The sequence below is a fragment of the Colobus angolensis genome, unplaced genomic scaffold, assembly GCF_000951035.1.
Source record: "Colobus angolensis palliatus isolate OR3802 unplaced genomic scaffold, Cang.pa_1.0 Scaffold26, whole genome shotgun sequence".
NCBI classification, from domain to species: domain Eukaryota; kingdom Metazoa; phylum Chordata; class Mammalia; order Primates; family Cercopithecidae; genus Colobus; species Colobus angolensis.
Genome location: NW_012115821.1, coordinates 18,933,127 through 18,947,263, shown reverse-complemented (window position 1 = coordinate 18,947,263; position 14,137 = coordinate 18,933,127). Strand labels below are relative to the sequence as shown.

At 43.8% G+C, this 14,137-nt stretch overlaps 1 protein-coding gene across 4 annotated transcripts in view; it reads left to right on the top strand.

Moving 5' to 3' along the window:
• Window positions 1–14,137, top strand: part of CACNA1D (calcium channel, voltage-dependent, L type, alpha 1D subunit) — a 327,099-nt gene continuing 312,962 nt past the window's right edge. For 2 of the 4 annotated variants that reach the window (XM_011947281.1, XM_011947284.1), the window contains exons 1-3: window positions 226–410; window positions 2,331–2,640; window positions 6,747–6,852. In XM_011947281.1, coding sequence (XP_011802671.1) covers window positions 344–410; window positions 2,331–2,640; window positions 6,747–6,852 — 483 coding nt within the window. In that variant the 5' untranslated portion in view covers window positions 226–343. Of the gene's footprint in view, window positions 411–2,330; window positions 2,641–6,746; window positions 6,853–14,137 lie in introns of all 4 variants that reach the window. The other 2 variants (XM_011947282.1, XM_011947283.1) reach the window with 2 other exon arrangements.

Here is a 14,137-nt window from a genome sequence, read left to right as displayed (position 1 = left end):
GTCTCTCCACTAGAGGAGGGGACAAGCCAGTTCTCCTTTGCAGCAAAAAATTACATGTATATATTATTAAGATAATATATACATCGGATTTTATTTTTTTAAAAAGTTTATTTTGCTCCATTTTTGAAAAAGAGAGAGCTTGGGCGGCGAGCGGTTTTTTTTTTAAATCAATTATCCTTATTTTCTGTTATTTGTCCCCGTCCCTCCCCACCCCCTGCTGAAGCAAGAATAAGGGCAGGGACCGCGGCTCCTACCTACTGGTGATCCCCTTCCCCATTCAGCCCCCGCCCCAACGCCCAGCACAGTGCCCTGCACACAGTAGTCGCTCAATAAATGTTCGTGGATGATGATGATGATGATGATGAAAAAAATGCAGCATCAACGGCAGCAGCAAGCGGACCACGCGAACGGTGAGCAGCCAGAGCCCGGGCACCCGCTGCCAAATCCGATCCTGTCATAGTCCTCCAGCCCCCTCCCCCTTCCCCGCGGCGCTGGGTGGGTTGAAGGGGTTGGAGAGGGTGCTGCCAGCTCGGTGTCGTCTACACAGAGAGGGGACATGCGTGACAGCCACTCCGCACTCCCCTCCAGGCCCTGAATGTCAGAGTTAATTCTGCATTTGTGGGGTGGGGGCGGCCGTGGAGTGTGTGGAGCGCGGTGCAGCCGGAGGGGCGGCGAATCGGGGTGATTCGGGTACAGTGTCCTCGGGCTCAACTTTCCTTCAACGCCCCCGAGCGATGGCAGGGGGGCCGCAAGTCTTCAGCCGGAGCCCCCTTGCCAGCCTCTTCTCGCCTTCCACTCCTCCCCCGCCCCCTCGTTGACTAGGAAGAAGGTCCCTGGTGGCATCCGGAAAATTCTAGGATTGCCCGGTTTCGCCCTCCGTGCCGGTGGGTGAAGCACATCCCTCCCCTCGCGGGGGAGGCCCGGCCTCGGTATCGGGGGAAGGGGCTCGGGTGGAGCGTGCGTTCCCGCTCCCGTCGCCGGCTCTGCACACGTCGGTAACCTAGCAATGCCCGGGGAGCCGCTGCCGCTGTGGGGCTCCCCTCCCCAGCTCTGGCCCGGGCACCACGTGCAGCTTCCACGCCGGCCGGGCTGGGTCGAGGAAGGATGGAACAGCTCCTGGCCAGCCCTCCCCTTTGGAGACCGCCAGTGCCCCCCAACCCCGGTCGGCTGTAAGCCTTTCCGGGTGAGCGCTCCCCTAGGGAGAAGCTTGACATGACTCGTTCCCCGTTCCGATTGCCCGCTGCTCGCCCGCTTTGCCCCCTTCTCAGGCTTTCAGACCCGTGCTTGCTTTGACTCTTTGCTTAGCAATAATTGGCTTTACAAACGCCCATCCCTCTACCTTTCTGCCATCTCTCTCACTTTGACTTCTGCTTCAGTGAGGAGACTGTGGCGGAAGGCGGCAGGTGCCTGGGAGATCTGCCTGGGAGGTGGCCTGACCCAAAGCTGGTGGGGGCTTCGCATAGGGAGCCTCGTTGGGTTTCTGCCTTGTGTACACCTGGATGCCAACCTACATGGAGATAATTCCCTCTTAGGCCTGGAGGCCCCTGGCATAATCCAGTCAGTCTATCCTAGGTGTAGGGGTGCAGGCTGACTGCCTTGTCTGTCTCTCTGGATGCTGGCTTGGCTGATGCTGCTGCAATTTAAAATGCAAAAAAGCCCTAAAGATGTTTTCTGTTTTCGGAAGCCTGTGGAGGAAATGAGTCCCAAGCATCATGAATTTTCATTTGCAGGAAGTGTCAGTGCATAATCTAGATATTTGTTATGGGGTTTTTGGTATTGCCTGGGTGCCTATGGAAGATTTCTTTTCCGTACTGAAAAAAAAATGCATTTGTGGCTGTGGAAAGATGTTGGAGTAACACTCTGAAAATGATTAAGACTATTGAATTATTGGTACTGCCTTTTTTTTTCTTGGTGAATGTGGTAGTTACGTTAGAGAAAAGCTGTTGTATGTATCTGTTAACTCATTAGACATAGATGGGTTTTACAAATCAGAGATGTGGATTAAATGTGGGAATGACCTCAGTTTTGTCAGAAGAAATGCACTAAAAGACCCTTTGTGAAGACATGATGTGAAGGAGAACTAACCCCACTAGGTGTGATGCAGCAGTGATCCTGTGTGATTGACACTGAGACCAGAGCTCGTGGACTTTTCTTGCCTCTCTAGCTGATTAAACCCCAGCTTGTGAAAAATAGGACAAGAGAGTCAAAATGGAAATATAGGAATGAATGATTTCCCTGTTATTGATGGGAGACAACCTTTGATTTTTTTTTTCTCCTACACATTGGATCCTCATTTAAAAAAAAATCTTTGTTTTTCTCCTTCTCCCCAGAGGCAAACTATGCAAGAGGCACCAGACTCCCTCTTTCTGGTGAAGGACCAACTTCTCAGCCGAATAGCTCCAAGCAAACTGTCCTGTCTTGGCAAGCTGCAATCGATGCTGCTAGACAGGCCAAGGCTGCCCAAACTATGAGCACCTCTGCACCCCCACCTGTAGGATCTCTCTCCCAAAGAAAACGTCAGCAATACGCCAAGAGCAAAAAACAGGGTAACTCGTCCAACAGCCGACCTGCCCGCGCCCTTTTCTGTTTATCACTCAATAACCCCATCCGAAGAGCCTGCATTAGTATAGTGGAATGGAAGTATCCTTTTTTGGGGGGAAGTCTCTCATTTTCTCTTTTACCATCTGTTTTTTAAAAGGATTTGCTTTCTGAAGTGACACAAAGCTGTAGCAGTCTGGAATGCGAGTAACAGAAGTTGTATATAAGGGGTTTCATTGTATATACCTTCCTGTCTCCTCGGGTTGCAGAGGGGTGGCTGTATGGGTATATTTAGCCCACTGTCTGGGTGTGTGTATAGTAGTAGTAGTGGGGGGAGGGAGTGACAGCCTGAAACTTCACAGTGGTAGATAATTAAAATGTGAAACCAACTTTTGGTCATTGGACATTAGATGGTTAGTTTTAAATTCAGTGTTGTTTTTGGGCAATAGCATGCATTGAACCTATTGCAAACAAGGTATACAGATTAGAAAAAAAAACTGTATGAGACTCTACTTGAAGGGAATACATTTTTGACCTTTAGTAGAATCTTCTCATTCTGATGTTTGAAATTTGCTTCTGCAACTACAGTTAATGCTAAGGTTGCTTCTAGTCTGACATTTGGTGATTCTAATTATTCAGGTAGCTACAGATATGAGCACATGCTTCCTAGGGACAGATTACTTTTGATTTTTTTTTTTTCTGATCAATGCTATAACTTCCTGGAATTTCCTTTTGACAAGTTCCAAAGAAACATTTGGAACATGAGCATGAGGGAGCCAGTGAAGGGAGAGGTTCGTGTGTGCCTCTTCCTCCTGAGCCCTTATGAGTTATAGAACAGCCCTCTCAGTGGAGGAATTTGCAGTTGCTGTCTTTATAAAAAATTCTGTCTATGTCCTTGGACTGGAGTTACATTTCTGGGTGTCTCCTTTGTATTTTTAAAATTGAACTCCAAATGCCCCAGAATGGCTGTCATGTCCCAGATCTTGGAAAACGATTGTGCTTCAGCCTGCTTAACCCCTTCCCTAAATCTGGAGGCCAACCTCCAGTTACTGCCACTCTTTAGAGAAGGTTGACTGAGGCCTTCTTTCTGAGCAAATGGCTTTTTAATTAGGCAGATGATTCATTGGTCTGGGTAAAATAAAGCATTTCCTTTCCCCAGAAGTGTGTTTGGAACTTACAGGGGCCTTAGAGCAGTTCCTAACTACAGGAAGGGGTGTCAATATAGGAATTCCCACCACCAGGCCTAGAAGGATGGAGAGGCCACGCCAAAAGGCGAGCATGTTGGCAGCCAGCTAGAAAGTGGAGCTGAAATCCCCTTATAATTTGAGGATCCAGCTCGGCAGCTATTTGCATGCCCTCTGTCTTTTGTTGGCTATTTTCTCTGCTAATGGACAGGAGTTAAAATGAGGTAACTGTCTAGAAAGATTCTGGAGAGAGCAGCCAAATGCTAGGGTAGGATTTGAGGGGTTCTCGTGTGCTTTTTCATTTTGCAACAGATGTCCCTTCTCTAAAGTGAGTTATGGTGTCTCTCACATAACTGGGGTTGTGTGTGTGCATTTTCTCTTGAGGTTCTCTAGTCTGAGAACGAGGAGGGAGTTCGGTAAGCCAGCATGTGGGCCAGTGGCATTGCTAGAGTCATGACAATGGCTGTACCTTGCCAGGAATATCTCCTCCTCCTTGAATTGGCTTGACATGACTCTGAGTAAGCAGAGACCTCTTTGTGGGGTCACTACTTTTGTGTGGAGTAGGTGGGAGGCCTAATGCTGTTTCTGTTTGTGCACAGTAATGTGTACATAGCAATTTTTGCATACAGAGTGAATTCCTGGATCACACTGCTGTCTCCCTTTCCCAGTTGCCAGACACATGTGTACAGGAATTAGGGGATGTGGCTGCCAATTCAGGGAGAAGTCTGTTTACAAATGGGACAGTTTGTAAAATAGATAGATCCTTAAGTGATATATGAATTTTTTTTTTTTTTTTTTTTAATGATAGTTTCCTTCTAATTCAGGGAGCAGGCTATAGAAATACTTTCCATCCAGGGCGGCTCTGTCAGGCCCCATCCCAGTGGGAGAGCAAGGGTCATTTGTTTTTACACACAGGCATGACAGAGTGTCCTGCCCCCTGGAGGAGTGAGGGATGTTCTCCTTATCAGAAGGAATTGTTGGTATCAGACCCATCTATTTCTCTATTGCTCTGTTCTGCTTCACTTGTGAATATCTGATGGCAGTGAGATGGTATCCACTTGCATCTAGAGACTAAAACTGGACCAGCATAAAGAAAAAAATACAACTTATATTTAGTCTCCCTGAACAGTGTTAGTATTTCTCAGATGTGCTAGTTTATCATTTAGGTACTGGGAAATTGAAAAGGAAGAATACCTGTTACTTAGGTATTGGGAAATTGAAAAGGAAGAATGGAAGAAAGAGGGAGGGAAGAGACTATTGTGTTTCTATAGAGAACAACGTTGGGGCCCTTGACTTTAGATTTCAGTGGGGACCTGCGAAAAGGAAAAATGGAAAGGGAATTCTGAAGTCTTAATGGTGGTCTGTCTGAAAGTTGGATCCCTGGGTGAAAAAGATTTTATAATATTTGATGAGTTAAGAGAAACAATATGAATTAAAGCTGACTGGCTTAAAAAAATGAACCCATCAAAATTAGTAAGGGAATAATGTTATTCATTGCCTTTTTTTGATGAGTTATGAAACCTCTTCGAAGATGAAGGTTTTATGAAACTCAAGATCTCTCCAGAGGCCGGGCATGGTGGCTCACGCCTGTAATTCCAGCACTTTGGGAGGCAGAGGTGAGCAGATTGCTTGAGTCCAGGAGTTCGAGACCAGCCTGGGCAACATGGCAAAACCCCTGTCTCTACTAAAAAAAAAAAAAAAAATCCAGCATGGTGGCACATGCCTGTAGTTCTAGCTACTTGGGAGGCTGAGGTGGGAGGATGGCTTGAGCCTGGGAGGCGGAGGTTTCAGCAAGCTAAGATTGTGCTGGTGCACTCCAGCTTTGGTGACAGTGAGACCCCATCTCAAAAAAAAAAAAAAAAAAAAAGATATCTGTAGAGAGGTAAAGAGTATTTGTTTCCTGTGGCATTTTTGGGTTTCCCAGAAGTATGTCAGGATGAATGGAGAATAGTCTGTTTGTATCTTCCAGTTTTAAGTACCTTGAAGTATTTAGTTAAACCGTGGCCTTGCTTCTTATGGGTGAGTGTATAGGCGAAGCACTGTGGTAAAATCACGCCCAGGCATTGCAGGTGAGGCTGGTGCTCATGAAACCTTGCATTTGGAAAGGCTGAAAACCCAAAGAAGAAAAACAGTCATTTTGGCAGATGTCAAATTTTGTATTGCCAGTTTTGACAGTGTCTCTTAATAACACTAGAATGTTTAGGCAAGTATCTCTTGAAGGCTGATCTCAAAGTGATTCTTCCAGACAGACCACCAAGATTGAGAAATGTTAAAGCCTACTTTGAATGTGTCTGGTGCTGATTTCTTACGGCTTTTTAATTTAATTTGTTTACAAATTGAGCACAGTAACAGCATATTATAAACTGAGCTCCAGTCCAACTCTAATCTGAAACAGTTATAGCCATCGATTCCTCTAGAAGAGAAAGCAGAGGCAGGAGCTGAAGCCTGGCTTGCTGCTGATCACATCTGAGATATTGGAATATGCCATGAGAAAGTCACAGGTACAATGGAGAAGATCCTGGTGGCTTGGCCTGGCCCAATCCAGACAGGCGAACCCTGCCAAGAATAAATAGCCCCTGACAAAATGGCTCTAACACATGGAGGCAAGGATCTGCAGAAGACATTTATCCCATGATTTCTCTGTGTCTGCCACAGCCGGGAACTTAGTAAGGCTCTTGTCGCTTTTAAACCTGTAAGAAGCAGAAACCTGGTTCACACGGTGCCCTAATTGGATGTACTTTTAGGTTTTAATATATAGTGTGCAGCAGAAGAATGAGTGTAACATGATCCTTGCAACAGAAGAAAAGGACACGGAGAGGTCATTTGATAGGAGGCTCCACTGTGAGATGACCACCAATGATTACTTCTGCCGAAAACCTAGTAGTCACAGCAGTCAGCCGAAATAGGATTTGTGTATGTCATTTTCATTTTAAAGGTGCTTCGAAAGTGGTGTGATTGGGAGTGTGATGAGGGACATGGTTTACGTTTCCATAACACATATATACCTTAACACATTTTTTTCAGACCATTTGACATATTTATATTATTGGCTATTTTTGCCAATTGTGTGGCCTTAGCTATTTACATCCCATTCCCTGAAGATGATTCTAATTCAACAAATCATAACTTGGTAAGTGTCCTTAGAATTCCTGCTGGTCCTGGTATATGGCTATCATTTGGTTCTCTACTTAAACTAGCAGCTGGCCTTCTGGGTAGTTGAAGTTTACAGCCATGCATGTCGTGTTTCTTGGAGCTTTGCAACAGTGGTTTTTTGTTTGTTTGTTTGTTTGTTTTAAACTGTATTCTCAAATTTATACTGAATGAAAGTATTTAAAGTCATGAATCTTTCATAGATATGGAATTTTATGGAAGAGATTTGTAGCAGATTTTAAAATAACTGTTCTCTCCACATAAGTTTTTGCCTACCATTCTTTTCCTGATAATGTTAGCTTTTTTCTTTTTCTTTTTCTTCTTTTTTTTAAATCTAGTGTTCTTGGGAGTGGTGGGTACTTTGGTCAGTTGTTCTGGTAAGTACAGAATTATCGTAGACTTTGTACATGAACTGTTTTTAGAGAAGTGGAATATAACAAAACTAATACATCTACATAGAGCATAATTTGGAGAACAATACATGATATTATTGGATACATGATATAATATTACAGTTTCTACTCCACATCCTATGAAATGCCCCAAGAGAAAATGAGTGTATGGTTAAATAAATCAGGATGCTTCCATATACTTTGCTGCCTTCTTAAAGATTTGTAGTGCACATTAGCTTAGTAAAAGCTTTGGGAAATTCTGCAGTTAAAAAACAGGTTTCCTTTTGTTTAACTCAGCTAGTCCCTAAAAGTAATCAGTCGTGAATTCTTTAAACATTTTTTTTTTTTTTTTTTTGCAAAAGAGTTTAACATCATGGAACCAGTGATCCATGGAACTTCCTTTGGGAAAGGTTGATATAGTTTTTTAAAAAGCACTAAAGAGTACTAGACTGGGACTAAGATCTTGTCCCACTCACCTGTCAACTAGCTGTATTTGGGATCATTTCTCATACCTTTCTGCATTGCCGTGCAGCCACCTGGCAATTAGGAGGATTGGGTAAGAAGATTGCTAGGATCGTTTTTACCTCTGACATTCTGCAATCTTTCTTTGATGATTCAGAAGCCATTTCAGGATTTTTCTGGTGCTGCAGCATCCTTCTTGCAAGGATTGATTCTTTGCAATCAGAAGCCGTGCAGAATGGGAGATGAAGGGGAGCCCATGTCGGATAACAGGAAACTCAATTGTTTTTCTTCTCTTCTCTTAGCTGGTTCCGTTTGTTTTTGGCTTCTCATGTTGAAGCTCTATTTTAGCAGGGCTGGATGTTCTTAACTGAGCGAGTGTTGTAAAGGCAAACACACTAGGCTCTCCCTTGTGTGGGAGAGCTCTGCTGGCTTCTGGAGATAGTGAAATTATGCTCTTGTGAATAAGCCTTAACGATTTATGTACAGGATTTCATGTTACATTTAAAATGTTGTGGCACATTTCAGATGTAATGTGATGTCTATTTGTATGTGGGCTTTAGTAGTTTGATATCTAGAGAATTTTCTAAAAATTTTGGGAATTGATGCTACAAATACAATTATAAAAGGGAGTTGGATAACCACATAAACACTGGTCGTATATATTTGGACAATGCCAGAGATCATCTGCGTAACTTTGGACATTTTACGTAGCTTTTGATTTGTTTGTAGACATGTGACTTTAGATGGTTGTTTTAAAGGAAAAGCAGAAGTGGTGGAAAGCCTCCCATCAATGGAGATAGATCATCGTAGTCTAGGCCACAGATGGTGTTAGCCTTGTTACCAAATTTAACGACATGGATGGTGACCCAGATTGTTGCTTTTTGTAGCTCAAGAGAACATGATTAAACAAACTTAGAAAATAAATACCTTTCAGAAAGGCAGATTAATTCAGATCAATGGAATAATTAATGTAGCTGCATGTGTAAGCCAATTAATATTCTGAATTTTTCCCAGGGAAATTCAGGGCACTGATATAAGCGCTGTGAGACCATTTAAATGTAACATGAAATCCTGTTTTTTTATTTCCTCACTAAGAAGTGAGGAAATAAAATACAGGAAATGGATTAATCTCTCCCTTTTGCACCCCCTCTCCAGTGAATCCTTTCTTGACAATTCTTGAGCATTGGACATTTTTTTTTTTTTTTAGAGGGATTTGGCAGTGTGTTAATTTGGCGGGCCTTTCTAAAAGCCAACGTGTATTTCTTTGACCTCTTCACATAATATTTTGAAACTCATGGCATTCAACTTTGTGTCTTGCTTTCACTTCGATGGTCACATGGCCAGATGAGTTTATACTCTGCTTGACTCTTTAAATACTTCCTTTCCCACTGTGGGAAGGGAAGATCTTTGTGGATTTCCTTCTGACTCTAAGCAAGGTCCCATGCCATGTTGGTCCTCCCATGAGGGAGCTGCGTTTTTTTTTTTTTTTTTTTTTTAATACATTTGACCCAATTTGTACCAGAGTGATTGCTCTATTTTTGGGATTGGTTTAGAGGCAGCTGAACGAAGCTTATTTTTCATCTGTAGTAAATACCTTTCATTTAATGTGAATGGTAAAATCAAAGGGCAGATGCTGAAATGAGTTGCAAGGCTGCATGTATCTGGAAGCTACTGGTTTTCTTTGCCTGATAGCTCCATGGGAAAGGTGCATGTTGAGTGTTAGAGTGAGATTCAGGGCCAGCTTTATGTGTGGGGTTTCTGCCTGTTACCGGTTACCTAGTAAAATTATGACTTTTGTTGGGTAAGAAATGTGGCCATCCCCATTGATCCAGTGTATCTTTGCTCTGGATAGTATGTGACTTAGCTAGTTTTGGGATTTGGAGACTACCTTGGGGGGCAGAAGTTTTCCCAGGGATAGTTTTTGTTCTTTATTATTATTATTTTTTTAAGTATAAACACTCAAGTTTCTATGCAGATTTCGTTTATGGACTTGCAGGGACTAGTGGAGGCTGGAGTCATGGAAACGGTGCAACTCAGTTCCCACAGTAATATCCCTCCTAGTTCAGTCAGTAGCAGTATTTTCTCAGTTCCATTTACTGAAAGCAAATACCATTGATTTGATTTTTTTTTTTTTTAGCACAGAGGAGGGGAATGCCCTGTATCAAGTGTCAGAGTGGGGATGATTACAATATCATACTTCACTGTGAAGAAAAATGCTTTATTTCGTGTCATTCAGTTTCTTATAAGCAAACCGACATGGCTGAACAGTTTTGAGTCTGTGTAATCTGCTCCTGGTACTCTTCCTCCCGATGTCACCTCTTACTTCTCTGGAACGTGGAACTGCTTGAAATTAAAAATGTCCTGAAGGGGGATCTTCATCTGCCAAGTCAGACCTTCCTTGATCTCTACTGACGGCTGTACTTACCTCTAAACCATCTGCACTAAGTGCCTGGAGGCCAAGGCCCATGGCCCATGCCTCTCTATCCCCTTATCTAGCAAAGTGCCTGATGTACCAGGTGCTTTTTATTTATTTATTTATATTTATTTATTTTTTTGAGGCTCTGTCACCCAGGCTGGAGTGCAGTGGCGCAATCTCGGCTCACTGCAAGCTCCGCCTCTGGGGTTCATGCCTTTCTCCTGCCTCATCCTCCTGAGTAGCTGGGACTACAGGTGCACGCCACCACGCCGGCTAATTTTTAGTAGAGACGGGGTTTCACCATGTTAGTGAAGATGGTCTCGATCTCCTGACCTCGTGATCTGCCCACCTTGGCCTCCCAAAGTGCTGGGATGACAGGTATGAGCCATGGCGCCTGGCCGCCAGGTGTTTTTTAAACTGAACCAAAAGTTTCACTGTCTGTGACCCTTTTCCTGCTCGTCTTCTCATCTCGTTGAGGTTGGGTTTTGAGCCTGTTGACATTTTGCCTATAAAGGCCTTCAAATTCCACTGTCAAGTGACTTTTGCTAGAGAAGTGATCCTGAGGCCTCAGTGGCTACCCATTGCCCAAGGGGGAAAGTCCAGCGTGTGGCCAGGTCCAGCTTGGTCTGGTTCAGCTTTGTTGGGTTTTGTCTCCACTCCTCTCCTTTACAGCCCCATCCATTTGTCCACAAAAGTTCCTAAACATTCTTCCTTCCCCTACTTGTCCACCCTCTGGCTTCTCCATTTGAAACACCTCTTCTTTCATACTGCCCTTTCTTTTATTTTTTTGAGACAGGGGTTGCCCAGGCTGGAGTGCAGTGGTGCGATCTTGGCTCACTGGGGTGCAGTGGCATGATCTTGGCTCATTGCAACCTCTTTCTCTGGGACTCAAACAATCCTCCTATCTCAGCCGCCTGAGTAGCTGGGACTGCGGGCATGTGCCACCACACCCGACTAATTTTTGTATTTTTTGTAGAGATTGGGTTTCACCATGTTGCCCAGGCTGATCTCAAACTCCTGGACTCCAGTGATTCGCCCACCTTGGCCTCCCAAAGTGCTAGGATTACTGGTGTGAGCCACCGCGCCCAGCCTCTACCACCCCTTCTTTACTGTCACTCTCCTTACAGCTGCTCAAAAATAATCTCAGATTACATTTCTTCTATGAGGCCTTTCCTGACACTGATCCAAACAATCTGAACCTTTTTTGTGTCATTTTGCACATAAAATACCCTATATTTTTTGTTATTTATATGTACATCTTTATCCTCTCGAGCATCTTCAGAATACAGTTAATAGTGAAGCTTTCTGAATCCCCAACCATGTCTGATGCAGTGGTAGGGATATACAGTAGATGTTCAGTAAATAAGTATTGCTGATGCGCACCAAACGAATGGCTCTCCCAGGAGAAGCACCTCCATCATTCCTTCCTCTGAGCCATGTTTCACATTTTCTTGGGTGGCAGGTCCCTCTGTGGATTTCTTGCAGGTCCCTCGCTGGGAATGAATGGGAAAGTATACATGTTATTCCTGAAAGCTTAGGGTCTGTGGCCCTTCTTGTGCATCTCTGGTTGAAAGAACCCACAGTGCTGGCTTTCACAGCAGAGCAGTCTAGGAGATTTTGTGCTCTGGTTCCAGGGCTCAGAGTAGCAAGAGTGGTGGGACCTGTCTGAGAAGCAGTGCTGGGCTGTGGATGCTTGCCTGTGGGACCAGATGCCTTACAGTGGCCAGGAATGCTGTGGGACAGTCTACTTTGATTGCTTTCTTTCCTCCATGGCTGAGATCTGAGTGTAGTGTTAACTGGTCTTAAAATTCAAGTCCGTTGTATCTGCATGGTCGCGTAGTTCAGCATCTCATGGCTTTTGCACTTAGTGGTGTGAACCATAATACCTGAAACACAATTTCATAACCTGGCTCCTTGGGCTTAGTCTATACGGTGGAGGTTAGGTCTGTATAATATCAAGACTGCGCCTTTGCTTGGTTGTCATCCTGTTGGAATTGAACTTTCTTATTTCTGTAGGCCTAGGTTCTGTCTATTCTTCTCAGACAGCTCATAGGCTGCTTCTTCCCTTCAGCCTTCTCTGATCCTTGTCCACTCCCTGCCTGCCTACATCTGAGTACTTGCTTTCCCTCTGGACACCCCTGTGCCCAGTCCAACTCTCCTATACAGACACCAGCCCCATTCCCCCAGTTTATAATTGTTATGGGAAGTGGCATGAAGTGTGATGGTCTGCTCATGGGCTGTGGGGTCTGACAGCCTGACTTTTTGGCTGATTAGTTGAGTGACTTTGAATGAAACTAGAATATGAGTTCCTAGAGGCTGAGACTGCAGTCTGATTCGGGTGTATAGTCTTGTGAACTTAATCCTGTGCCTGGCACACAGGAAGCACATCAGGAAATGCACGTCAAATGAGTGAATAAATAAATGAATGACCATGCAAGGGCTCCATGGTATATTCTTGTAGATCATTAGTTAATTATCAACAATTGGCTAATGATTAATGTTTGCCTGAGAGGCTGACTTTTTGTCCATTAGTAATGACATCCCAGGAAACACCTGGCAGAGTTCGTCTTTAACTTCAGGATTATATCTTTCTTTCTTGGCAAATTTAACTCTTTATTAAAGAAAGAAGAAAGACAAGTACTTGATACTTTTTAAATCTGTAAGTTATAAACCTGGCTTCTGTGTTCAATGTTGTACATCAGCCACATTGCAGATGATTCTATTTGGATGGGTGTGTGACTATCACCTTTCACATAAAAATTGATTGAGCCAGTCGTAGTGGTGTCTGCCTGTAGTCCCAGCTATGTGGGAGGCTGAGGCAGTAGTCTTGGTTAAGCCCAGGAGTTTGAGACTGTAGGGGACTATGACTGAGCCACCGCACTCTAGCCTGGGTGACAGAGCAAGACTCCATCTCAGAAAAAAAAAAAAAAAAATAACAATAATAATGATAGAAGGAGAGGCAGCCTCAAAATGACCAGAGTAGTTGGACTTGTGTAGTAAAACTTTACCCAAAGCTGGTTTCCTAATGATACAATGTGAAACAGTCTATGTGCTATACAAATAATTATATCTCTTTTGTTAGGCCTTACATCATTTTGACAAAGGCATTACTTGATTATTTACGGCTTTTCCAAAATAAAATACAACTCTTAATTGAGATTTGTGACTGGGTAAGGTAGCTCACACCTGTAATCCCAGCACTTTGGGAGGCTTAGCATAGAGGATTGCTGGAGGCCAGGAGTTCAAGACCAGACTGGGCAACATAGTGAGATTCCGTGTCTTCCCCCCGCAAAAAAAAAAAAAAATTAGCTGGGTGTGGTGGCATGTATATGTGGTCCCAGCTACTCAGGAAGCTGAAGTGGGGGGATTGCTTGTGCCTGGGAGGTCAAGATTGCACTAAGCTGTGATTGTGTTACTGTACTCTAGCCTGGGTGACAGAGTGAGACTGTGTCTCAAAAATAAAGAAAAAAAGAAGAATTTAGATTTTTTACTGTTAAAATTCCTTAAGAATAATTCCAGTGGGGGTCCTTGCTCATTTGGTTTGTTTTTTACAATGTGAATATCATTATTTTATAGTCATACCTTATACAATGAACCTCCCCATCTAGACCCTTCACTAGTGAGACTACCTTAGGTTGAGGATATTTGGGTATATTAGAGTATTAGCCAGAACTCTGGGTTACAGATTGGGGGAATACAACTCACTCAAACTAGCTTAACTGAAAAAACAGTGTGTATGTATGTGCAATTTATAAACTCAGTTAACCCAAGAGTCCACTGGGTAGAAATGCCATCAGACACAGCTGGAAAGGGATCTGAAAAGATGTCACCAGGATTCTGTCCCTGCCCTGCACCCTTGGGTTTCTGAGCCAGAGTCTGACTGACCTCTAGTAGGTCCGCCTTACATGTTGCCTATGTGTACATCTTCCTCAGCTCATTTTGAGGAGGGCATGTGGGGACATGCATTTCTTTCTTAATCTCAGCTTAAGTTCAGT